The sequence below is a fragment of the Pempheris klunzingeri genome, chromosome 23 (assembly GCF_042242105.1).
Source record: "Pempheris klunzingeri isolate RE-2024b chromosome 23, fPemKlu1.hap1, whole genome shotgun sequence".
NCBI lineage: Eukaryota > Metazoa > Chordata > Actinopteri > Acropomatiformes > Pempheridae > Pempheris > Pempheris klunzingeri.
The window spans coordinates 14,197,608-14,224,759 of NC_092034.1; the positions used below are offsets into that span (position 1 = coordinate 14,197,608).

A 27,152-nucleotide genomic window follows, 5' to 3' on the forward strand; every position below is an offset into this window, starting at 1 on the left:
ATAAGCTTGTTGTAGCCTACTGGATTTTTGTGAAAGTGCGGTGGTTTATGTTGTTTAGATGTGAAGCCCAGAGGACCAATAATACATAAAACGTGCATTCAGTAGGTCTCTGCTGGTTGTTACTTAATGCATCACCATAAGTTTCCTTTAGTTGACTTGACTGAACACATGTGTGTATGATTTGAACATTTCTGACTTGATACATTTTTCAAAGTGGACATGCAGCTTGAGATGGTCGGCAGCAGAAGTGGGTTTAGTTTGATTACAGTCTTGCCATAGTGCTGTTTTTCTTCCAGACTCCTGTTTGCACAAAGATGAGCTATTTCATAGAAAGCTGTCTGACAGAGGAAATGGATTCTGATGGTTGGACATACAACATTTGGACTGTTGGTAAATTATGTAACCATTCGAGTGAGAGCACCCACGTGGCCTTAACCATTGCCCCCCCTATGCGCCGAGGTAAGGAGCAGACATCTGAAATGACACTGTGCATTACTGAGGTTTTTAGTATTTACATTGTTGTTATCATGCTATAAAGTCATACTTGAATCTCACTACATGTATGTGTGTGGCACCTTTCTACTATAGCTGAATTGGTGAAGGACTTCGAATGTGTCGTCTACACAAACAACATGAAATGTTCCTGGATTCCAGTAAATCGCTTTCTAAGGCTGACGCTTTCCTTCAGGTGAGAATTACAGCCAGAGTAGAGCAGTCTTAAATCATGTACAGTGAAGTTTTAAAGATGGTTGTTGAAATACTATCTCAGGAATTATGCAGCTGTTTCCATGTCATCCAAAGCGTTTCAGCATTTAACTTGGCCTGTAATGGCATCCATGGAGATCACCAACATTCATGAAACCGTGTTTTTCTTTATTCCATGCAGAAAGACATCCATCTCATTTCTTTGTTTTCAGCATTTAGCCACTCAGACTCTGAGACCACACGCATTAAGTCAGGAAAAACAAGAATTCAGTGGCAGAGTACTGAGATCTCTAGGCTGATATCATCAGACCAACTGACAAATGTGAATCAGTCTGTTACTGTTAAAAAAAAGAAAAAACAGAAATAGAAAACAGATTAATCTGCTTGCTCAGGCCGTCAGTATCTTCGTGTTGCAGGGAGCTGGTGTTAGTGAGGACAAAACACTGGGGGGCAGAGAGGTGGACTGGGGGGGGTTTCAGTGGGCGAGGACAGTCAGCCCAGGGGCGCCCCCAGAAATTTTTCACAGGGGGGGCCAAATAGGGCCAGTGAAAATCCTGGGGTGGCACACCAAAACCAAAAGCAATAACAGAATTTCAAGAAGAAAAGCTGTTGTAAGTATTGAGGCTAGTCAAAATCAATGTCAGTATGAGAGTTAAGGAATCATGTACTCATATACTTTCTAATTTTACAGTTAATGTTACTTAGATGTACATGAACTAATACAGTACAAGCCTGTTTTACTAAGTGTTGGTTTATTTATGAGTTAGGAAAGTCATTGTTCTAATAGGGTAGTTGTATTATACAGCTTTACTATTAGGGAGTACATTCATGGAATGAACTAAACAGTTACAGGGAACAAGTCTACTCAAGTTTCAAAGCACCACACAGAGGCCTTTGATTGTTTTCAGTACAGCTTTATTCTGCTGTAAACATGTAAACAAAGCATTGTCTTTGACAGTAGACATTTGACCACAGCTCTGAGAGGATTGTAGCCAGGCGTGAGCACTGTGCCAGTCTTTCTTGAAGCCTCGTCTTCTGTCCCCTTGAAGAGTACGAGGGAAAAACTTGAGATGCTGCTGTTTGGGCCCTCTGATGTTGACTGGGAAATATCTGTGATGAAACATGAGGACAATAAGTTACTCTGAATTTAAAATAGCAGCAGCAAAACCAACAGTAATAACATGAGTAGCTCTCCATAGTAATCCCAGATTACAGTTGTATTATGGACCCGCAGTCAGTTCTGTTCTGACTGTTCAAACTCTTCTACCAGTAAACATGAATAAGAAGCTTTCTGTTGTTGCACCAGGGTTCATAACTCAGTGTTGACACCTTGTTACCACACGTTTATCCAGGTGAAGTTACTCTCTTGCCATTCATTTCCTCATGAGGGACCCTGTTCTAAGATCACCTGTTGGTCCAGCAGTAGGATGAACAGCTGTGTCCTGTCTGACCTGCTGCCTTACTTCTTCCCTGTTCTCTGGACCTGTCACTGCCTGACCCTTCTCTGTCTCCATCCCTGTCTGTTCATGGGTTTGCTCAGCGGTCTTATCTTGGCCTGCATCATCACACATATGGAAGAGATGTCCGTAGACTTTCTCTTCATTGTCTGCAAATTGCCGTAGCATCACAGCACAGGTGCTGGTGATCCGCCGCTAGCGGCCCTTAACACAAGCTAATGAGATGCTCAGTAACGGAGAGCAGCCAGCAGGAGGTTCAGCACAGACCCAGTTTACCAAACATGTACTATTTGTTCTAAAAGTAAGTACTGTTTGACTGACTTACCTGTTGGTAGTCTGCTTGTCTCAACAGCTGCCGTTGAAAATGACTTCCACTGTCCGTGTCTGAGTTTGGGCAGCAGCTGCTGCAGTGCTGCCTTCACTGGCACTTGGACAACGTAGTTACAATTTCCGAAATTTTCAAATGTGAACTTGACCTATCAGAACTGGGGGGGCCACTGGGGGGGCCAAGCATTTTTCAGGGGTGGCCACGGCCCCCCCTGGCCCCCCCTTCACGGCGCCCCTGAGTCAGCCTGCTGAAAGGTTGGAGGAAGTCACATCCCCTTATGACATTGAAAGGAGCCAAATCTAAACAGTGTGTTTCTTACATGTTTTACTGAAAGATGGCGCAGGGGAAGAAGAGAGGGGACGACCTTTTCTCATAGTTAGGCTGGAGACACATATTTATGTTGAGAAGACATTAAGTGCAAAGTGCACTTTGCATGAGACCTTGACGTGGCCTGAGACTTTTAAGTTGGTCTGACTTATGCCAGGTTGGCTGGAAATTTGTCTGAATGGGAGGATGTCCAAATGATCCATCAGTTGGCATGGATATTACCGGACAGGAGATAATATGAGCTTTAGGAACATCTGGTGGTGACTGAAGGAACTGCACGATCCAGAGTGGTTTTCAGGAGAGAGGACAAAGCTAGTCAGAGCAAGTCAAAGCAAGTTTTTGTTCGTTAAGGTGAAGTTGTAACCTTCCTAACTCCCCACTTCTTATCACCTGCTCATTCTGTCATCACAGGACTTGTGGGCGTTCTGACAAACGTATAAAAAAGCTGAAAAAGTGTGATCAGCCTTACAGCAGTGGAGAGAGGGATGGTTGTTACCTGCAGACCGACGCCACGCCAGATAACGTCTGCATGATTGTGGAGACTGAAACTGGAATGAGCACTTTTAAACCCGCAACTGGTTTGTATTACATTTATTTGGTATTATTTTCTGTTATTTACCACCAAGTGAAGTGAAAGAATATTTTTTGTCCTCTTACAATCTCCTCAGTGGTACCTTCACCAGAAATGAACATCACAGAAGAGGGAGATACACTGAAACTCAGGTTTACAGTTCCAACGTTCAAGCGTAGCTGCTGGATATACGAGGTGTGCTACAAACAATGCGGTAGGCCCCAAGTAAGTTGTCAAATTCAACTGTTTATCCTAAAGATTTCAAATTCCCTCTTTAATGTAATGAGGTTTTCCATATGCTTCACTGACTATAGGAGTACATCTGTGGTGCATTTCCATTAATGTCTGTTTATATCCAAACGTTTATATTCTGATGACTACGTCTGATTTCATCAATGGCACATAGTTTGTGTATACCTAACTAAGCGCTGCATTGTGTGTTTATTTTTTCAGAATTGCCAGAATGTCACATTTTATGAAGTGCCTACGATGGAGGTGCCCTACGATAAAACATGCCTTTACGAGTTCAAATCCAGAGTCATGAGTACTGAGCATTGCATCAAAATATCCAGCAACTTCAGTGCTGCTGAATATTATGGTAACTGTCAATTTTACTCCCACTGATTTCTCAGAGTGTTTGTTAACCTATTAATATACAACAAAAATTACCCAAATCATTCATTTCTACATCAATTTTACACACGCAGGTCAAAAACGACCCATTTGTATTCACTATGGAGTTTCATAGGAACTTCTGATATTTGGAAATGTTTGCACTTATGAAATATAGAATAGAAACTCGCTATTTTAAATGGCTGTCTCGTATCACTTGTCGCTGGCAAGACAGGCGTTCAATTTTAGCTTTGATGAGCCAGAGGCATTCATGATTTTGGTGGATGAGGTGGATGTCGTCAGTATGTCTGACAAAGTGACAAACGTGTGACAAACGACATTGCTAAAATAATTATTTAAGGAAAATCTGTAGTATTTAAAACCACACTTACATATATAGGTCATTTTCGACCCATGTGTGTAAAGTCGATGTAGTAAAACACAAACTAAGTTGAGATGGACATTTTTGCTGAACATATTTCTAATAGAATCTCTTGACTTCAGTGCTGTGCATTATATTCTTCGTCATGCAGATACTTTTCACTCTACACTCAAAAATGTCATTCTTTTGTCCTTGCTGGTGTGTATGAATAGTGGATTTAGTTCTGACTTATGTGTCCAAATGGACAAAGTAGATACAAAAAACTGTGTTTTTCTGGCTAATATGTCAGCAAAAAAATATAGCAAAATGATAGCAGATTACCAACACATATGAAAGAGACAGAAAAAAGAAATTTAATTGAGAAACCTAGAGACTTAGATTGCAACTATTGCAGTGGCATGTCGATGTTTCTGCACTTCCTTTTATGCTGCAACTATTTCACTTATCACATGAAACAGCAGAAAGTGATCTGAGCCATCAGGGTGACAGATGTGAAGGATCTACATGCGTGGGTTTGGGGGTGTGGATGTTTCAGGGTTTGAGTTTTGGTTATAGAATTTCTGACTTGAAGAGTGAAGCTGAAAAAGATGTGTGTTGTTCTCTGCAGGTACCAATGTGCCTCATATTGGGACTGTGGTTGCCATTGTCATCCCTGTCATTCTGTCCATCTGTGTCATTCTGTCCTGCTCCTGCTTCAGGAGGTATGTTTTGGAAAGGTCACAGAGCTCCTTTAAGCTGCCACAGAGTGTTTGCAGGCTGTACAAACTAGTCACTTCGTACCACATTCTGCAATCCATTTCAAGAGTTGATTTTGTAAGGCATGCTTTTGTGCAACAGTATTTGAGTTTATAGGCTGCTTTTAATCGGCAGAGAAGAAGCAGAGGTCATGTACTGTATGTGACTCACATTTCTCAAAAAAAGACCAGTTTGGAAAAACACTGAAGATTAAAGGTCACAGGAAGCTGTTGTTGCTGTAGACTGCTCCAGACATTCTTGGAGCGATGCCACCAGAGTACTTAAGAGTTTTATCGGTGGACAGAGTGAGAGTGTGTGGTAAGAAAATGATTAACAAACCTGCCCCAACCTATGGTGCAGGTAGGTGGTTTAAGAAGAGCCACAATAAATAGGCAGGTATGGCAGGAAAGAAATGCTTATTGTGTCATTTATTTTACATGTCACTCTAAATGAGTATCATGTAAAAGTATTAATATTTCTGCTGGTGGACTGATGAATATTGTGCGCTACTTGTTGCTTTGTCACTAACTGGCTTGTTGTGATGTGTCTGTTTGTAGGCACAGCGCCATTATTTGCCCTGCTGTGCCAGATCCTTCAGCAATATTCAAGGAAATGATGATGAACGGAAACAAAGAACGTCTGGTAAATTTGAGGAAATCACTAAAATTTGAATTAGTATGCTCTACTCACCAGCTCTCTCTCTCCAAAACGCTCATAACACTTTTCTGTTTTTCAGACCACCAAAGGGAGTCTGTACACACCAGTGCCAGAGCCCATAGAATCCTGCAAAATTACCCTTGTAACGGACAAAAACAGCATCCTCCAGCAAAATTGCTAACATGCACAGCAAAGCCTGCAGTGCAGCTGGACATCCACTCTGGGCAAATTCATCAGGAGCATTTACAGTCCTCACTTAATACCAGTTTGAAAAGCTTAGTTTCGCTGACCTCTTCTGGTTAAAAGTTTCAGGTCTGTTGCATATCTGACCGTTGTGGTCAGGAGCTCTGTTGCACTTTTACTGTACTGACCTCACGTACAATCCTGGATCACTTCAACCACCAGAGGACATCCATCCATCCATTGTCTATACCGCTCGTCCTTAAGGGTCGTGGGGGGGTGGAGCCAATGTCAGCTGACTTTGGGCGAGAGGTGGGGTACACCCTGGTCACCAGCCAATCACACGGCTGACACATAAAGACGGACAACCATTCACACTCACATCCACATCTACGGGCAATTTGAAGCCTGCACATTTTTGGACAGTGGGAGGAAGCTGGAGTACCTGGAGAAAACCCACACAAGCAAGGGGCAACGGTGCTAACCACTGCACCACCATGCTGCCCCACTAGAGGACAGCAACTAAGCCACTACTAAGTTAAGTAGTAGTGCAGATGTACTTTGTTGAAGCCCATCACAGACAGGATACGGAAACACACTGAATCCTTGGATCTACCTTGAAAAGCTGCCCAGGTGTGGACCTAGACATACAAACAGGACAATAAAGTTTGTCCTGCCTGCACTATGCTGATATCCTCCAGTTGAACACTCAGGATGAAGACCAGGAAGCGGTCGGGCTGTGTGTTTGGCAGAATAGAGCAGAGTGTGCATTTACTGCGCACTGTCCTATAGGTAAGAGGAGCTGGCGTCTCCCTGGATACCTGCTGCAGACGTGAAGGATCACAAGGAAATAAAAATAGCAAATAGGGACACAGGAAAAAGTCGTGTCTTGGCACAGCATGAGACACGTTTGTAGGAATGACAAGCAAATGGTAGCCAGCTACCAGCTACAGTGGCTCTCCTGAAACTCCACAACTCCCAAATAAGGGAAACAATGTGTTTTTCCCTCCTTGGCATGGATACAAACTGTCTTGCAAAAAATAACTGATGGGTAGAGAGCCGTCATGTTGGAGCTCAAAATCCTTTCATCCTGTCCACAAAACACAGAAAGAGACTTCATTGTGTGATGTGTATAGTCGTAAGGACGCACGGCTGGGTGAAACTTTGAATACTGTATCTTGGAAGTAATCTTAACTTTACTTTCACTTCATTCCTCTGTCAACCTGTTAGTGCATGTCAAAAGAATTTAACACTGGACCTGCATGAATGTTGCTGGCAGACACTGATGACTCTTAATTGTCTGATTGTCATTCTGCTGGTTTTATCTAACTCTGTGTGCTTTCTCATCGTCCACCCCATCTTTATCCAGAATGCCACATCCCCGTTCGTCAGTTCCTTCCTTCCTCAGACTGAGTAGGCCTTTCTTTGTCGTGCTCCTTGGCATTTTTTGATGATTTGTACTGCTTTAATATAGAATAAAGAAAGAGAAAGTAAAACGGTTTGGTGTGGTGTGGCGTGGCCCTGCGTGCAACTGGTATGAAGTCATGGCATAATAGGAAACTAGGGACTTCCACTGACATCATTATCTTTAACATTAACTTAACTTTAACTCAAGTCCTCACCAAAGATTAGCACAAGGCGTCCTTTATAACTGATGTTAATAAAACAGGTAATGCCTGCACACACTCCGCTCCTCCATCCTACTTGGTCTTCATCTGGTCAACCAGTAAGAAACAGAAACCACATCCACATTTATATCCATCATGCCCAGCAAAGGGTTGACATATGTAGAGATAAGTGTGTGTGCTCTGAACCTCGACACACACAGCTTTAAGGAGGATAACCAGTGTTGATTTTATTTTTCCTTCTGCAAACATGAGTGTTCCTCTGTTTCATTTTTTCCTTCAGACCAGAAAACCCTTTTTTCTGATAGTAGGATGTCTTGACACAATCCCTTATATTTGCTGATTTGCTATTTTTCCTGTCTTTTCTATTTCCTCATAACGTTGGTATATTAATATACCAATAATAATTATAGAATTGTTAATGATGACTTGGAAGTCTGTCTATGATGATTAAACACACCTTTGTCACAATAGCACTTCATAGATCAGTTATAAACCAGGTAGTGGAAACATTTGGGTTGCCAGGCCGTGTGGACAATCCGTTTGACAGGCACTTTTTTTTTTTTCTTTTTAGTTCATCCGACAGTTTTCATCAGTGTGCTGCTGGAGTTTCTGGAGAAGAACCGCGGAGCGTCTGAACACAATTCTATGAACAACTTCTCATAGAAAAGGATATTTATAAAAAAACGTGAGTGTTTTGTACTCACGAGGGTGCGTTCAAAAACATCTTTTACAGCGCTTCCCCTCCGTCTCACGGTCAGTTTCGTGTTTGACCTGCGAGTGTGTGTGTGTGTGTGTGTGTGTGTGTGTGTGTGTGTGTGTGTGTGTGTGAAAAGAAAAAGGAAGCACTCCTCCCCGCTCCAGCGTCCCAGCGAGAGCGAGCTCATAATCAGCAGAGACAGCGGAGCCCAAGCACGTCCGCCCACTTTCCTTCTTTTTTACAAGCCAGCGGGAGTAAAAATCAAAGGGAAAAACTTTGTAAGGACGCGGCGACGGCGGCAGAAAACTACTACTGAACTCCTAAGACTCCCAACAGGATGAAGAGGGTGTTTCAAAGTTTGGACTTGCTCGTTTTAAGCTGCCTCTTTCTGGCGGCTGGCTCTCAAACAGGTATGAAAACGCAGGCTAAGTGACCGTGTTTCCATCCTCATGACTTTCTTCTTTTCCGCCCGTCCTCGCTTGTTTTCCCGTCTCACAACAACGTCGCCGTGTTTCCCGGTACCGACGTCACACGCCTGGCGGGTCAGTGACCAAAGTTCCAAAGACAAGTGACGTCATTCAGGAGGTTAGGTGTGCTGTTAGAGCAGGAAATCCCTGCTTCCTACAGCTAAGAAATGTGTCTGAAATGAAGTCGTTTTCCCATTGCAGATTTTAGAGGGGGGCGATTCACCTACCTGCCTCAGTCAGCGACCAATCAGTCATCTCCACTTCTCCAAATGTTGCTGCTAGAATTCAACCTGGTGCTAAACATGGAGACCCTATTACAAGGGAGGCTTTGAGCCTCAGCCAAGGCTGTTCCACCGTCCCGGCTCGAGGTTAATACTGATGCATAGGTGATACTAGGTGAAGGTCAAGCAAACAAAAGTGGCCGGAAATCCAAGGCAGAAGCAATACTGGCGATCTGGAATGTGCCTGCAGGAAAAGGAGGCTGGCCTTTAGTACTCTATGTGCTGGAAATGACTGCAGGGTGTCGTAGGGAACTGGTGGTGATCACTAACATTAACATGATCTGTGACTTCTAGTGTGAGTGGAGCAGTTTTCTCTGTTTGCTCAAACCGAGCCAGTGGCAGCCAGCAGTTTTTTTGGTATAAAGATTCGTTGGTATTTCCTTGAAGCACAGCTGCTCCGCTAGATGTACAAATAATCTCACTGCACTGCACGAAAGGAATGAACGGGAGGTGTTCACGCCGAAAGCCATGAATACGTGGAGGATTTCTGCATTTGTCTGTTGGAGCTGTCTGTGAGGGCGTCGCTTCTCGTACCCAGGCAGCTCATTTTGCTCACCTATGCCCTCGACGTGACCCCCTTTTGTTCTCCACCTATGAACGCTTTTGACCGGACAGAGAAATATGTGCCAGAGCTCTGTCTGTGTATCTGTTTGTGCATGAAGATGTGTGTGTGTGTGTTTCCCCCCCAGAGCTGGTGAAGAACTTGGAGTGCTACATCGTCACGTACAAACGTGCTCACTGCTCCTGGATGGTGGACAGTAACGTTCGAGATCTCAGAGTCTTCTACGAGTATGTATGGAAAATGTTTTTTCCAGCACAGCCGGTCACAACAATATCTGCTAAAAATAAAACAACGTGTTTGTGACCTTTATTCTGGCGGATGGGCCCAGGGGGCTGGGAGCCACAGACTGGGAGGGGAGATGGGAATGTACAAACTAAAACATTGTCTTTTTATGGAATTTGTTTACATTAAGACCAAAAAAAAAATAGCACAGCACGCTGTGAAACTATTTCTTTGGGGGCTGCAGCGACTTCCTGGAGTCTTGATGTCAACATGGCCGACGTGGCCATGGACAAACTGCACCCGGACAAGAAATAGTTACCCCGCCACATTGTTTCAGCTCCCAGCGGAATCACAACTCTTTTTTTTTTTTTTTTTTCTGTTTGGCTTTTTTATGGATTAAACAAATGGGACAAAGAATGCCAGATGTTTTCTTTAAGCTAAGCTAAGCTAACTGCCTGCTGGCTGTAGCTCCATAGTTTTCAGTCAAAGCCAAGAGTGGTATTGATCGACTCTCACAAGAGGCCAAATAAGTGTCAAACTATTCCTTTAAGTCAGTGTGCTGCTGTGTTTTATTTAGGTTTTTGATGATATCCTCTTTGCCAGGGTTGAGTGGCAAAATATTGGTGTTTGCTTGTTAATGAATGGTTAATATTCTTATTTTAAGACTTCAGGAAATGTGTGTGACATAAAAGTAAATTACCCTTTTCTTCATCTTTCCAAGGTTATTTAAGGAGGACCACTCGGTATCCATTTACGATGATTCATCGCCTGCCGATCTCCAGGAGTGCTCCTGGTATAGTCACAACAGCAGCTCCAGGGCCGGTTGTGATCTGCAGGCGGTTAGCACAGATGACATCGAAGTGTCTTTCAAGGGAACGCTGAACAACACAGCTGTGACCACCAAATCCGTCAGGACAGAGTTTACATGTATGCAGGAAGTGGACTGACCGCTTCTAACTGGGCATCTTCATTCTGTTGAAATTTGTCACGCTTCCCCATTCAGCCTTAGAGTTAAAAGAGAAGTTAGTTTCCTGGAAATGCTTTAGCAGTTAACTTGGTGTGGGGATATGTGTGTGTGTGTGTGTGTGTGTCTGTGTATGCACTTGTGTAATATGTGGTATGACACAATCCAAAGCTTTGGACAACGCGAAATGCGGCCACTTTAGGGGAGCAAAAATATTTAGATGCGTGTCTGAGGGAGCCTTTAGTTGCTTACATAATTTTATGATTGTTTATATCTGCATCACAGTAACTATCTGCCTTTCTGTCTGTGCAGTGAGACCTCCTGCCCTGACATGGACGGTCACTAAAACGAGGGATGCGTTCAATATTAGCTGGATTCTCCCTGACGCCGCACCTGTGGATACTTGGAAGGTTATAATTAATTACACTGAGTGCGGTAAACCAGTGGTAAGAGAGACGGCGGTGCTGTATTTGGACGTTTGCCTCTAATGTCTGCACATTTAAACGGTGTCTTGTTTCGTCTGTTTATCTTAGAAGCAATGCAAATACCTAATTGTAAAAAGCTGAATATGTGCCACGTAAACACCACAGAGGCTAGGGATACTTTGCTGAGTTTCAACTGGCTTTGTATGATACAGTGCGTGTGAGTTTATGCAAATGATTTGACGACCGTTTACATATATTTTTTATCAGGTAGCTTTGTTAAAAAGACACCAGCACTGCCATACCAATGATGGTGTTCGCTGGGAAACTAGAAAGGCAGATCTCCTTCCAACCTCTGTATCACTGTTACAAAGGCACCATGTTTAACCAGGACTCCACAAAAAAAGCCTGATAACGAAGAAAGCTGCTGGACTCTTTCAATCCAAAGAGCAAACATAAATTCATGTAGATGGTTTTCCAAGTAATATATTCGTGCAACGCTTTAAACTAATTCAAATATTATCTTGGCAATAGTTTCCTTCCACAGAATTCAGTCATGCTGTCACTCATTATTCATCATCACCTCATTTTCTCACAGGAGGGGAAACACACCGAGCCCGGCGCGACGACATATTCGCTGATCCGGGTGTCTCGCTGTCAGTACGCCATCACTATCAAAGCAGAGAATGAAGGGAGAAAAAAAGAACAGACGCCACTGAGTAGCGTCAAGTATTTTGGTATGTCGCAGAGTTTCACTGCAAATAAGCCAGAAAGCAGTTTAAAGCTTCTTTGCGCAGGATTTAAAAATGACAGATGTGCATTTTATACGGCTGAAGTTGAGATTGTTTTTTTTTTTTTACTTGGGTTTAAATTGTAACTCCAAAGGTAAAACCCTGTAACTTGCGTAGGCCTCTCCCAGCTGATCATAATGCTGCTGCTGTTTCCGCATGCAGACGCAGAATCGGACCCCAACGCGGCGATGTATGCCATCATCATCATACCGTTGATGTTAGCCGGCCTGACAGCTCTGGCGGTTGTGTGCTGCAGGAAGTATGCAGAGTCCTCCTCTTTTTTTCTTGGCCAGTATTGATTTTACTTGTCGCCTTGTTCGCCTCTGATGTTTGATTTCTCTGGACAGGATTAAGGAACACATTTTCCCCGAAGTACCAAAACCCTTGGACCTCCTCAGCGATATTTCTGAAAACAACAATACGGTTTTTGTCATTTATTCTGTCTGGCTTTACTACCTGCTTAGATTATCAAATGAATAATAGCGACTGTAAACTCCCATTCCCTGTCTTTCCCAAACTTGCATGACTCTCGTCTGTATGTTAAATATGAAAATAACATCTATCCAATCTAAATCTTCCGTCGTCTCATCTCCCTCTTTCCCTCAGTGCATTGCTCCCAACCTGTACGTGGTGGCAGAGGAAGGGGACAGCTGCAAAATCACCCTGGTGACAGATCCCCAAATCGAAAAGTCTGCCTCCTGACACGTCTCTGCAGGGCCGACACCCTCAAACTGAACGTGTTCCACGTCCTTGTTGTGCTGGCTCAACTGGACTGGGAGGATACTGTTGAGTAAGGACCCCTGCTTGTTAAGACAAATATGGGCCCTCATGTTGAAGAGCCAAGTGCATCAAGAGGAGACTCAAACTTCCACTGAAGTTCTCTGTTGTTTTTGTCCTCCTTGCTCCTGTTTCTCCATCTTGTCACAAGAAAACTCTTTGATCCAATTTATATCAATTTATAAGAATTTTCAAGCATTAGCAGAAAAATGTAGTTTTTGTGGCCACAGCTCCCTCTGAAAAAACTACAACTATTGGCCCACAGGCATGGACTGTGTATAGAAGTGGACGTAGCTTCTGGGGCTGTGAAGTGCAGCCACTGAGGTGGATGAGGAAGTTGCAAAACTGATTTTAAATTGCAAAAATCTTTATCTCCTGTCTCGTGGCTTTTCCACAAACTCTAAGTAAGTAGCAAACTACGAGCCTGTGCTGTCTGGTGTAGATGTAGAGCACCTACACAAGTCACTTTTGTTGAGATTTCTGTCTCTGATTGGTGATATTTACTGTCCAATTATTTATTAATCAATTCACAGTTTCTTTTAGGGTGGGTTTTTTCTTTGCTTTGTGTCCTACTTTGGTGTCCTTGAAAAGAAAAGTGCACAAAGGGAGCTTAGATGGCGTGAAACTAATGCAGGTGTCACACTGTGGTGAAGGGCATGTGGAAGGAGCTGCATAATTCGTTATCTGATGCAATCTCTGTGTAACCCACCAGTGTTCTTCCATACAGTGAGAGTTCTGCTCTGTTTCCATACAAAGAAGCTCCGCTGTAGATTGAGACACGTGGGGGGAAGACGATAAGAGTCCAAGAACATGAAGAGCAGAGCAGACCGCAGTGTGTCTATTTCCTTTAAATAAGACACCTGACACGTTTTCACTGAGCTATTTCTAATAGAACCATTCGCTGTTATTCCATAGTCAGTTAGAAACATGATGGATTTCTCTGATCGTTGATTAATAATTGCTGGAGCTGATTAACCATCTGGTTCTCGCCGCCTTGAACCTGGATTATTTTGCTTTTGTTTTTAAATGACTGGCATCTACAATGATAAAAACAATGTGAAATCGCTGAATACAAAGCTCCGACAGGCGCCATTTTGGCTCTGCGGCGGCTACTTGAGCGACTAGTGTTAAGTGCTTTTGATAAAACCATATTAGTGGTAGCGCACTTTCAAAATAAAAGTGTCTGTTATATCTACGGCCGAGGTGACTTTTATTTTCCTACAACTCTGACACCAAACTTCCTGTCTAACGCCCGCTAACTTTACGCATCTCCGGGGGACTTCCTACCGCAGCGCTTAGCAACAGCGCCCTCTGGTGGTCAGCCCCGGCACAGCCAAGATGGCGGCTCAGACTGGTCCTGATGCTGCGGGGATGCAGAGAGCAGAGCGATATGAGAGGATATGAAGTATGTAAACCGTGCCAGACCCGGGTAAACCTGGCGCAGTCTCTGTGGCGCAATGGAATAGCGCGCTGGACTTCTAATCCAGAGGCTCCGGGTTCGAGTCCCGGCAGAGATGAGTCACTCTGTGGGCCACACGGCAGACCTGCGGTTTCTTTTGTGAGAGGATGAGGATGCTGATGATCAGGTTTCACAATATTATTCTGAGACGGTCGGTGCTGCTTGACCGCGCAGTATTGTGGGTTGTAGGCAATAAATGAAAACACTGACGGATCACTCTTCATGTATGCAAATAAAAACTAATGATGAAAACAGCTTCAGTATAAATATATTTATATATTTAGTCCATATCGAGTTCAGTCATATCCGTCTGCCTGTTCTTATCACATTTAAAATGTAAGTTTCTTTACATTTACTCTTTATTCTTATAAGCTAAATTTGACTTAACGTGCCCCTGATTCTCACTGTCTCTTACATTACATTATTATTTTTATTCTAAACATGCCTTTTGAGTAAGATCCACCAAAAAAAAAGGGATGTGACATTTTATCAGGAGCAACGTGGGTACAGTTCAAATAATTTGGGACATGACACCTTCTACAAAAACCTTAAACTCGACTGTCTAACGGGCCTGAATGTACTTTTCAGACCGTGACCATAATTCTAACAACACATGTGAGTGGTACCTCGTCCCACCCAGAGGTGTGTGGCGGGCAGGAGAGGCGGATGTGAGGCGTGTGTTTTGTGAATGAAGAGGTGAGGGTGTGAGGTTACAACGGTTCACATCTCTCATCAGGATTACATCTGAATCCCGCCAATAACAGCGCCAGCGGAACGTGCGCGCGTCCGTGCGTGCGCAGATATTTTGGGAGCCCTGTTCCAGTTGTGCTCGCAGCACATGCAGGAGGGGGGGTGTGGGGGTGTGGGGGGGTAGTCGTGCCTGCTCGGGGACGCGAGAGGGCGCTCCGGCATCAGTGTGCGTCACTCTGCCCCGGTGTGGAGCGGGGAGGAGGGGGGCGGCTCGGTGTGCAGACCCACTGAGCTGTGACAGCAGCAGTATCATGGGGGGGGGGGGGGGGGCATCAGCAGGACCTGTAGCCTACATTATGTGACAGGAATGAGGACACGGTCTGTTTATTCATCATCAGCTCGGCCTGTTTCATCACAGTGACATCACTGCTTCATCCCACTAAATAATCAGTAGCATTATTGGTCGCAGTGGTGTCACAGCCCCCCCCTAATGCTTTCTTAGGAATATAATGCCCTTACTTCACCTAAAAAGTCAGTGTGCCGTGATATCACTATGACTGTGACTAAAATGAGGTGGCTATGGGTGCAGAGGTGCAGAGGTGAGTTCAGGTGTCTCTACAATGACTTCATTACCTAATGGCACACTGTGAGCAGCAGCAACACCACCGAGCAGGCCCGACCACAGCAAATGTGTCAAAATGATTATGCCTCTCTAAGCTGGTTTATTTTTTTTTTTTATTTCATAATGTTTTTTTTTTTTTGCCGGTGTTGGCCTGTGCAAGATCCAGAGGGAGAGAGGAAAGGGGGGGCAGTGCTGTGGAGCTGCTGACGTGAGAGAGAGAGAGTGAAAGAGAAAGAGAGAGAGTGTGTGTGAGAGAGAGAGAAAGAGAGAGAGAGTGTGTGAGAGAGAGAGAGAAAGAGAGAGAGAGAGAGGAATGCCCCGCTAATGATAATATGACGTCAAGTCAGAGAGATTACAAGGAGGACAACACCGGAAGTAGACCGTGGTCACATTGGGTGAACTTCTTATTTTACTTGTCAGGGGCTGTAAAAAAAAAAAAAAGCACATTTCAACTGTTTCAACAACAACAACGACAACAAACGAAGGTTTGCTTGATAACCAGCCTCACCCGAAGCAGTCAGTCCACACAGATGCCACTCTTACTCTTCTGAAGGAAATTGTTGAACCCAAAACCAATAGAGGCTTTAATTTTTGAAGAAAATATTCTACATCTCTATGGAAAATTGATATTCAATATGGAAGTATTACAGACATGAAATGTACTGATAGAATATGATTTTATATTATGCGCCGTTTTTTAATTTCTTTACAAGAAATCAGAATTAAGCGTCTTCTCCAGAGGGGGGCTTTTACTTTGAAGAGAATGACCGGAAGTGTCGGTGTGATCGCTGCTCGCTTTCCGCCTGAGCGCAGAGCAGACAGCGGACTGTGGCTGGGAGCGCAGAGGAGGAGAGAGCTGGAGAAAACTGTGAAATGGTGTAAAAGCCGAGCGAGTCCAGTCCGAGTCCGGGGACAAACGAGGGGGGGGACGACGCACGAGGATTATTCTTCTTTGTAAAATTACCCTTAAAGTCAGCAAACTCCCGCTTTTTGATGCTGTCCGCACGGAGGTCTGAGCCAATAACGGACTTATTGGTCGGCTGAACCATGCAGAGGCTGCTGCTCCTGAGTTTGCTGCTGAGTTTTCAAACTGGTAAGGCTGCTCTTCTCTCTTTTTCAGCACGCAACACGCGGCCAAGCACGTTTAGATGTCATATTGTGTGAAGCTACACGAGCTTAAAGCCCCCTGTCCGCTGGTATTCATTCAGAAGCGCGTGCGTGCGTGCGTGCGTGTGTGTGTGTGTGTGTGTGTGATACGGGCACATAGCATGATTTCACAGCGCTCCCATATGGACCGCAGTAATGGATCACCTTAGGCGTGTGTGCGCGTGCAACTACGTGCGCGTGCGCGTGACTGCGCAGCAATGGATCACCACCACACTTTTTTTTTTCTTCTTCCTTTTTTTTTTTTTTTTCCCCCATTTTTTTCCCTTACGATCATTGTCGCGCGCCCCTGCACGCATGCGTCCGACTGTGCGCGTGCGTGCGTGTGTCCAACTTGAACATGACTTGTGTGCACGCGCGCCCACCGGCCTAAATGACCTTTCGCTCGTGCCGTTGTTCGGACGGGCCGTGGTGAGGCGCTGAGGACGTGACGGGAATGACAGTGATTGAGCAGCGCTGCTCTACATGCCAGCAGCACCTCCACGCCGCTATCTGAATGGCTTGTCAGCCAGCGAGGCCACAGCCAGCAGCCCCTGTGGTGATCCTGTGGTGAAAGACAGCGTCTACAGCCCTCTCCCCCTGTGTCACCCCCCCCTCACCCCCCCCCCCCCCTCTGCTCCTGTCCTGGTGTCCTACCTGTGTGTCTGACACAAAGCCCATTTTCACCCTCTCCCTTTCTTTCCTCTGTGCATCTCAGCAGCACAATGAATCTTGTGCAGCAGCGCCCATGCATCTGTTCCCCCTCCATACCTGGGGGGTGCCAGGTAGGCTATTGGCTTATGATAATCACGGCCGTAGCCGAGTTGCTGGGAGACAGGAGGCTGAAGGAGGAGGAGGAGGAGGAGGAGGAGGGAGAGGATGGTTGTAATTTCTATAAGCTACCTGTTTGATCGAGGCATGTCTGTGTGTCATGGCACAGCAAGCCTCCCTTTTCCCTCACCCCATTGTCTCCCTTGGCTGAGTGGGAGCGTGCGCGGCAGGCTGCTGGACGGCCACTCGACAACTTCATCCTAGGTAGGGGGTGTGTTCGGGGAAGGGAAGGTATGGAAAGGGATGATGTCACCGTGTCTGCCAGGCTTTGTATCGCTCAGCCAGGCTCGCTGTGCTCAGCATCCACCCATAGTGTGTCGCTGAGGGCTCAGGCGAGCACACGACAGTCCCCACGCAGCGAGGAGCGGGCTCCCTCCTCATCGACAAGTCAGCCGCTCCACGAATCCACGCGTGACACAATCTGACAGTCGTCGCAACACACTATCACACGCCCCCCCCCCCCTCCCCTCCCCTCCCCTCCTTCACCCCCCCACATGCTCACACCATCTAGACCCCTTGTTAACCGCCACATGCTGTTGTCCTGTTTGTCCACACATGAACCGTTGGGTCCACATGACTAAGTCCGGTGACACATGCGCTCCCAGATGTGCACACACACACACACACACACACACACACACACACACACAGTCCATTTTACATGTGTGAAGCCATGTGTCCTATTGTCTGATGCTCTGTTACAACTGCATAATCCATTATTACTCCATGTTGGGCTCTCAGACACAAAGATATTTGCTCTCAGAGGCTTTCCCGAAGACAAGATTAGCAGGCTGTACATGGGGCTGTGTTTTGTTCACTCAGATTTAAAATGATGCAATAGATGTGAGGTCTCAGATGTTGCACTGTGGTTTTTTTTTGTTTTTTTTTTGCATTTGGGCTTGGGAACATAAGAGGCGTAAACATAATCCAGGGAGAGATGAAAGTCTCCTCAAAAGAGGTAATACTTCGGCTAGGTTTTGGGAGCATTTTTCTTAAGAGCACCCAGACTCTTATCTCTTCATTAGACAAGTAAAACAGTATTTCATGGCCTGCAATCTGCACACATGTAATTGCCTACTAGTGCTAATGATTGGATGGTTATTAGTGGAGCAGCTAATTAAAGCTTTGGTGAATCAGAATGTTTTACGTGATTTAGATTCAGTGAAACAGATGCAACCGGGACTATCTCCAGCACGTCTCCGCTGGCAGCACCGGAGGAGGGATTGATTTAGTATCCCAGCCTTGTATCTACATACCAACCAGGTAATAAGTCCCAAGCAAGCGCCGCCATTAACGCAGCTGTTAAATGTTACTGCATAATCAATCACTGCAAACACACTCCTTTAACTTCCTTAATGAGAGGGAGAGCCTTGAGGTTGGACTCCCGGCACTGCACCTAAAGGCCCAAATGCTGACTCGGACAAAGGCTCCGGTGCAGGTGTACCATTTGTCAGCCTATGTCCTTTTGTGCGGACCGAGGCCATGAGCTGCTGCTGCTGCTGCTGCTGCTGCTGCCTGCACTGTACGCTCAGGCTCTGAATCACACAGCCGAGCCGTGAATCATAGACCTCAGACGGATTCCTGTGTTGTGCTCAGCAGAGAAAATATTCAGATGTTGGAAGAGTTGGACGTGTTCGGGGGGCTTTTACACCCAGAAAAAGAAGGGTTCCTCCAGGGTTGTTTGAAGAGGAAAGTGGTGGTTCTACTACTCTACGTGTAATGACTCAAAGTGGGCTGTAATCGTTCAAATAACAATGAAGAATTAGGGGAGCCTCATAAAGAAACGCAGCGCAGCACTAAAACACTCTGTTAAAACTGCTGATTTACAGCATTTCATGCATTCTTGCCAGGAATAATCTGTGACATTTTCACCTAAATAAATGCAATTTTTCCACTCCAAACTCTAAATACTGTGTCTAGTGCATGGAATCTTCTTCATTTGCCGGTGGAAGAACTCCTCTTCCCCACAGCAAGTGATCTGTTTTATGTTCTCACGAGTAATGAAAGAAGCAGTTAGAATGAGCTAATCTCACGTAGCCAGACCTCCGTCCTTCGTAAACTCAGGCACATCTTGCGAAATTCATGCACTCAAGTTGGCTACAAAAGGATGGGGGCACAGAGGGCTGTAATCACCACTAAAACTGCATTTGGGAGAACACATTATTCTTCTGAGCAGCAGTACATACTGTGGCTGATGTAAAAAAAAAGTGCCACCTACAGAAACTGCCAAGATCCTCCGATGAGGATCCAGTGGATTACCAACTTATAGAACTATTTATATCTCCGTGGACTTTTCTGAAAGCCCTCTGCCGTGGTTTCAAGGCTAACGAACCATTTTGCGGTGCTGTAGTGAACCCTTTCCGGCTCAGAGTGTAGATCTGGAGTGACATACGTAGCGAGGCAGAAGTCTGTTTTTAATTTTGATCCCAGCGAGCGAGATATGCTTCTGGAGCATCCTACCGTTAATATGCGAATTCGGGTCATGGCTTTTTACGGGATCTGACTGGAGCCTATTTACCGAAAAGCATCTCTAATTGGCATCAGCCAGTGAAAGCAATCATTGAACCAGCTGTAAAGCTCAATCTGGGAATGGAGCCCGTAATGTTACAATGTACATCCTCGCCTGTTGTCCCCCATCGGGTTTCATTCAGTCAACAAATTCTTGGCATTTCGGTCCCAGTGGGTGTTTGTCAATGTGTGACATGTTGATTGCTTCCCCCAGTTGATATGTTTGTTTAAGGGCAGTCCCGTGGACACGAGTGTCCTACAATGCCTCCTGAAGTGGTGCTTTGAGAAAAAGAAGCAGCTTGCATGCCTGCGTTCAGATGATCCAGCAACAAGCTGATAGGGCACAGAAGAACAGAGTCAGATGATTCATTATCAAACTTGTGGTCAGAGATAAATTCAATCAAGTGTTAGCCGTTTTTCCTTTGAGCATCCTCAACAGCTACATGTGCGTTCCTCAAGTGAAGCCCCAGGATTTAAAGGCCCCATAATCTGATTGTGTTTGACAGGCCGGGGGCATCCAAGTTATAAAAAGAAGAAGGGAAAAAAAAACACATCCCCTTAAAAATGTTTCTTTATGCAGAGTCCCCCGAGCAAGAGAGGAACACTTTATCACATCTGACTGAATCTATTGGCCTTGTTTTCCCAAACTGCACGGCCACATTCTGCAGCGAGGGCCGATTTGGGGTGATGGAGAGGGGGGATGGGTCGGGCTCTAGAAAAAAAGTTGTTTTGGGGGAGAAGTGGGGACGAAGGAGGGGGAACAAAGAGGGCTAGTCTTGCGGGCAGGTGGGTGAAGCCTGATCGAGAGTGATTAGACTTTTTTGTTGTTGTTTGTTTTAGAGGTGGTCGGGAGGGGGGGGGGGGCAGCATTGTCGTACGGGAGGAGGGCGTGCTGGATGAAAAGAAAAGCGAGCCAGGAGAGAGGAGAGAGGGACGGGGACGAAGGAGGAGGAGGAGGAGGAGGAGTGGTCGGGAGGCCAGTGGCGGAGAGAAAGGGACTATTACTCAGGCCTGACTGCTCCCTCAGTGGGGACAGTGAAGCCGCTCATTCAGACAGAATATGGTCGAGGCCGGTTCAAAGGCTACATTTGAGCTGGAATCGGGAGTGATTGAACCCACATCTGAGGTGCCAGCCGAGCTCTTCCCCTGCCCCGTCCCCGCTGAGGTTAATTGGCATTAATCGGCGTTGAGTTAACTTTCTTTTCCGCTTCTTCGGCTTTCTCTCCCGACATGAGCCTTTTTCTGCTTACCAAAGTCCATTCTTTCTCTCTGTCTGTCCCTTCCTGGACTTCTTTTTTTTTTTTTTTTCAATCTGACCCCCCCCTCCACCCCCCCCCCCCCCCCTCCTCCTCACCACCACCACCACCATTACTTCTCCTTCTCTTTCCATCTACCCCGTTCTCTCTCTTGCTCTCTAATAAGTTCCAGATGTGGTTCTTGCATTCCTCTGGTCGGCGGAAAGAGAAAGAGGAGAGGAGAGGGGAGGGTGGTATGAGTGGGGTGAGGGGGAGGTGGGGGAGGGGACAGGAGGAGAAGCACATGAATTAAAACAGGGAGCACATGATGAGGAAGAGGAGCCCATGTACTGTACACACACACACACACACACACACTGACGTGCACTGGAAAACATGCACATACACAAGCAGAGGGGGGGAGAATGGGTGCATTTGTGCTCGTGCGTGTGTTTAATGGATGGGGGAGGGGGGGCATGTCAGTCCTGTAACCTCAAAAGTTTTGGGACATTCTCCTCCTCCTCCCCCTCCTCTCCCCCCCCGCTCCTCCTCGCCCCCTCCCTCTGCAGGAATGTGGCTGACGCTGATGATGTCACTTCATTTCTCCGCTCTCCCAGTTTCTGCTCCTCTACAGGGACACTGCCGAGAGAGAGAGAGAGAGAGAGAGAGAGAGAGAGAGAGACAGGGGGGAGGGGGGGGAGAGATTCGACTCGCTCCATCCATCTTCCCTTTACGATAACAACATTAGGGTCAGCCGTCCAACTAAATTGGTTACCACAATACCGCAACGCTCGCCGTCCCCTCGTCATGTAATATAACAGCCTGCAGGCTAAATTGTTGCTACAAATAATGAGTGAGCCATCTCTTAGAGCTAATAATCATCAATGGCTTTGAAGTCCAGTCATTAAAACCATTTTGTGCAGATGCATTCTTTTGTCAGACTGCCACTGCCAACTTAATACCATCCCCTGGGGGTGAGACTCACCTTAACTCAGTTTACCCATGTTTTCAGTTTACATCTCAGCGAGTCATGTCAGGCTGATCCACGGTCAAAGGTATGCGGACCATAGGCATGAATATATTGCTGTAATAAGTAATAATTTGCCCTCCTTCGGCCACAGGGGCATTAGTGAGGTCCAACGCTGATGTTGGCTGATGGGACCTGCTAAAGCTGTATGATGAAGTCAGCCACTCAGGTTCTTCCACAGCAGGCTGGGAAAAGCATTTCTTTTCTTCTGCTGTACAGAGCTGCAGCAATTAGTTCATTCACAAAATAGTTGTCAACTGTTAAATTAATCCCCAACTACTTTGGTAATCGATTAATCATGCTTGAGTAATTAAAACAAAAGAATGTCCAAATTTTATTGACCAACTAATCGATTAATCGAGGAAGTGATCAATAGATTAATCAGTTGTTAGCTGCAGTGCTGATGCTGTCACATTAAAATTGTCCTTAATTGGAACTAAGGGGCCTAAACCAGACTGTGAACAACAGCACCAAGTCCACAAAAGATTTTGCTCCTCATTTGTTAGAAAAGAGCGCTGTATATTTCTAATGCTACCTAAAGGCTTAACAATGTAAATGTCCACAGTACTCGATCCACATTTATTATCACCCCACTCACTTTGCTTTCTAGTCTTTTAGCTCGCTTGCTATTAACAAAGAAGGCTCCTCTTCACAGCGACAGAATGCACTGGTGGTGATATTGGCGAGGGACTCTGTGCGAATATTGCTTCACTCTCTCGGGTCAAGGCCCTGGACTTTTATTGGATGGTTTGTGACAGATGACATTGCAAGAAGCTACAGTACATACCAATAAAATTAGATTACACTGGATTGAATTAAAGCAGACCTTGGAGGAGGTGATTTATCGATGGGACGCTGCTTGTAAAATAGTCCCGCTGGATTCCATTACCATCCTGTACTGTAACGTGAGGTGGATCGGCGGACCATCTGAAAGCTGTCACAGTTGATGCTGCAGATGTTTACAGGCCAGATCACGTGGCTTTAGGAGGCAGAGTGGCTTTAGGAATGGGTCGCTGCTCAAAATCAATGGCAAACCGCTGCCTTGAATTATTGATTCATTATGATATTGATCGTGCCAGTCGAATTCTGTGGCGACCCTTGCGCCACGAGCTGCACAGCACAATGCTGCAGAGTAGCAGCTTGATACGTATGTATCGCCTTGTTCAAGCTTATCCAGAGGACAGCTATTGTTAGTTCTGGTCACCCTTGGTTACAGCAGAGTATTCTTTGTCAGCCGCGCGGCATGTTTGCTGCACAAAGGCTCGTGGATTACCAGCGACGGGCCGGCTTTCCAGCGCTTGAGCATATTCATGTGCCCGTAATGTGTCAGATGCCTCGTCCACGAATTATCATATTACCCACCACTGATCCTGGGGTTGCCATGGCCACTGTGTCTGTCATTGTGTCAGTGGTCCTCACTGGCTGTAGCCATGGTAACAATGTCTGTAACAGAGGTTTGGTACAAATACAGCTCTTCAGATGTGAAATGCATGTATGAGAGGAGCCCCAGAGAATGGGAGGGTGGCACACACACACACACACATACACACACACACACACACACACAGCCTCCACAAACACACAGATTCCTAGAAAATGAGTGTGCACACCTTCACAGGAGCACTCTCATTCACACAGTAGTATCAGAATCGACAGACAAAGCGCAGGCATAATTTTCCTCCCGCCATTTCCAAATAAACGTGTTTCCACAGCAACCATTTTGATAGTAATGGAGAGAGGGAATGAGAGGGAGGACTGAGGCGGCTGTGCTTGAAGGTGAAAAGGTAGCCCAAGAAGAGACTACGGTGGTAGGTGGAGGGAAGAAGGAGGAGTGATCATTTCTGAGTAGATGCCTGCCAGACAAAAGGAAGTGAATGGGGAATGAGATGGGGGCAAGGCCACAAAAGAGATGAAGAAAGAGAGAGGTCGCTGACTGCTAGTAAGGGGGAGGACAGCAAGGTAAGACGACAAGGGAAGGGAGCGAGCAGGCAGACAATGCGGCAAACAAAGGAAGGAGTCTCCGTGTCCTTCTCTTTCCTCGCTCTTACTCCCCTCTGCCCCGATCTTCCCTCTGCTCCGTCCCCACCTCCAGGAGTCACCTTTGTGTTTGAGTGACACGGTGTCAGCACGCTCGGCGGGTCGCCTCCTTTCACTCACTGCTTCTCCCCATCTATGTCTCTCTTTCTCTCTCCTGCTTGTTCCTATAGCGCCGTCGCTATGGTTACGGGTTATTATGGCCATCCTGCCAGGCGGCCATGTTGTTGAGAGAAGGCAGGCACAGGTGGTAGAGTTCCCACAGCCAGATAAATAGAGAGAGAAGCTGCCGGAGCGCATGCTCTACATGGACACAGTTTAGAGCTGAAACCATCGGCCGATTCATTGATTAGTTGGCTGACAGTTAGTTGACGATAGTTGTGACGAATGAATAATTGTCAATTATTCTAAAAGTTTCTGCTTGCAGCTTCTCAGACGGAAGGATTTGGTGTTTTTTGTGGTTTAGTATCATAATAAACTGAATATCTTTGGACTTTGGACTGTTGGTTGGATAAAAAAAAAAGCAATTTGAAGATGTCACATGGGCTTGAGGAAATTGTGATGGAAGTTTTTCCACTATTTTCTGACATTCAGTACACTAGAGATTAATCAGCAATGACAATAATCTATACTTACAGGTCTACATACATTATACAGTGCACACACCATGCATACATTCATAGAAATATGTGCATGTATACATTCACAATGCAAAGCGCTGTGCTACATTAAAACACAATATCTCCAGGTCCAACAAACACACAAACATCTGTGTTTTGAATGATTTGTCTGAAATGAAGGGAACTTAGAAAGAGAGAGAACTCCAGTAGGACAGTCCAACACTGACAGATGCACAGACAGACCTGACGTGTGTACATCTAGACGTACGTACAGTCATATACAGAAGACAGGGGGAGAGCGAGTCAGTGCCGCATGACTCCTATGGCTGCAACTTTGTCCTGAAACAATGATGTCATCCTCCTCCATCACACTTCACAGCTCCGTGTCTGTGGACCTCGCCGTCTCTTTGTTCTCCCGTTGCTGCATCTCATTTTCAGGCAGCCCCTCCGTAACACCAACACATCGGCCACACGCAGCGGCGATATGGAATTAGACTGATAACAAAATCAATTTTGTGAGGGGGGGAGGGCGGGTAAAAGACAGAAATAATGAGAGACCAGTGCGGCCGGCTGACTATTAATTGGATAGGTGGAGGGAGGATGAGGTCATTGAAAAATGTTTTTTCAGAAAAATGGGTGTACCGAATGTAAGGGAGGGTTTCATCAGACGCCCAGATGCACACACTGGTGTGCGCTCACAGACACGCTCGTACAGAAAACTTTTTTTGGGCAGTTACTTTACACGTCAGCTGTTGCTATGGTGACGCAAGTCTGTGATCCAGCCAGAGCGCGGGATTGGCTGGAGAGGAGCGAGGGAGAGGAAGGCAGGGGGACTTTGTTGGAGGGGTGCAGAGGGGTACGGGGAGTGGGCCAGACACAAAGATAATTAGATCGATGCATAACAATCCATACAAATGCCTTTTTATTTAATAGCATCTGATTCAATGAGACTGAATGCCACCAGTGAACCTTTCCCATAACTCTCTGCTGCGCGGCATCACTTCCAGCCTCGTCTCCTGTCCCACACAGAGAGGCGAGACAAGCCTGCGTTTTAATGCTGAAAAGCAGCCTATGACATTCACCACCTAACAGCGGGGCGTGTGGCAAATTAAGAAATGCGGGGCATATGAGCAGCACACTTACTAAAAATAGCTCCAAACATCTTCGCATGCATATACCCTTTCAGTAATTTTCAGCAACAAATTGAAGGTTCATTACCTTGCTATTAAAACACCATCGCATGGTGCGAGAGGTGCTCTCGGGCTAAATTGCTGTGGTGGCTCACACTATGCCGGCGTGTGGCCATGCTTTTAGTGACTCACCCGGCGAAGCTGTGCGTGCTCGCCTTTGGCTTTGTGTCTGCTTTGACAAGCCGAGGTTGGTGTCACAGTGTCTGCGGGGGCTGTTGTCCTAGGCTCTAGATTAATCCTAATCCCTTTCCAAACTTTGACTAGGGTTGTACTTAATCCTAGACTAAACTGAGACCTGGTCCCAATGGAGATGGAGATGCTCCACTGGCGCGACGGTTTAGACCGAGTCGTGGTGTAATTCATGTTTGGAAGCCGCCTCTACGTGTCGATTATATGTTTGGGGTTCAGAGTGGTTGTGTTTGTGTGTGTGTTGACAGGAAATGGTTAGCCCATGTGGTGAAGGTTAGGTCGTATGTGCCGCATGTTTTTGTTTCCGTGTGCGTCCATGTGCATGCGGTCATGGTCGCAGCTCTTTGTGACCGTGGTCTTTGTGTGGACAGGGTGCTCGGAGTCTCCCGGTGGTATCTTGGGGATCAGTGACTCAAGGAAATCAGGACACACTCTAAATTTGTCACTGCAGCATAACCCACATAATGAAAGAATACAAGCTCCCTTGCATACACTCTCCTGGCTTGCGTTTCGCTCCGGCTGCTCTCAGCGCGTAGATTTCCTTCTTTAAACACACACACACACACAAGCACATACACTCATGTTGACAAGTGTTAACTGGGTAATATGGAAATCAGAAGGCGACAAGCACATGTTTAAATGAGTCACTGTTTTCAGTCCTCAGTCTTTGCATGGGTGTTTTCTCTGCAGATTGTGTAGCCTCCACTCAGTAGTATTCAGTTTGGATTATGTTTGTGGTTTACTGAGGCAGTGGAGGGAATACCTCCAGCTAGCATATCTGAGGTGGTGGAGGAAAGGATTTGCTTGCCCTCAGGCTACTGTCAAGGTTGCGGGGTACT

General features: G+C 45.8%; 3 protein-coding genes and 1 non-coding gene across 4 annotated transcripts in view; all 4 read left to right on the forward strand.

Annotated features, from left to right (window-relative positions):
- The first annotated feature begins 366 nt into the window (after positions 1 to 366).
- LOC139222725 (interleukin-13 receptor subunit alpha-1-like) lies at positions 367 to 7,438 on the forward strand. The gene is made up of 8 exons (XM_070854568.1): positions 367 to 459; positions 589 to 688; positions 3,229 to 3,395; positions 3,486 to 3,613; positions 3,842 to 3,986; positions 4,990 to 5,083; positions 5,675 to 5,759; positions 5,854 to 7,438. The coding sequence occupies exons 1-8, from the start codon at positions 450 to 452 to the stop codon at positions 5,953 to 5,955; spliced, it is 831 nt and encodes a 276-aa protein (XP_070710669.1). The 5' UTR covers positions 367 to 449; the 3' UTR covers positions 5,956 to 7,438.
- Positions 7,439 to 8,556: 1,118 nt separating this feature from the next.
- LOC139222494 (uncharacterized) lies at positions 8,557 to 13,965 on the forward strand. The gene is made up of 8 exons (XM_070854271.1): positions 8,557 to 8,689; positions 9,717 to 9,816; positions 10,533 to 10,738; positions 11,088 to 11,221; positions 11,796 to 11,934; positions 12,151 to 12,247; positions 12,336 to 12,411; positions 12,595 to 13,965. Exons 1-8 carry the CDS (start codon positions 8,617 to 8,619, stop codon positions 12,688 to 12,690), a joined length of 921 nt encoding a protein of 306 aa, XP_070710372.1. The 5' UTR covers positions 8,557 to 8,616; the 3' UTR covers positions 12,691 to 13,965.
- Positions 13,966 to 14,208: 243 nt separating this feature from the next.
- trnar-ucu (transfer RNA arginine (anticodon UCU)) lies at positions 14,209 to 14,282 on the forward strand. The gene has a single exon. It is a non-coding gene; the product is annotated as a tRNA-Arg (tRNA).
- Positions 14,283 to 16,382: 2,100 nt separating this feature from the next.
- Positions 16,383 to 27,152, forward strand: part of kirrel1a (kirre like nephrin family adhesion molecule 1a) — a 28,202-nt gene continuing 17,432 nt past the window's right edge. The window contains exon 1 of the mRNA XM_070854474.1: positions 16,383 to 16,629. Coding sequence (XP_070710575.1) covers positions 16,584 to 16,629 — 46 coding nt within the window. The 5' untranslated portion in view covers positions 16,383 to 16,583. The remainder of the gene's footprint in view (positions 16,630 to 27,152) is intronic.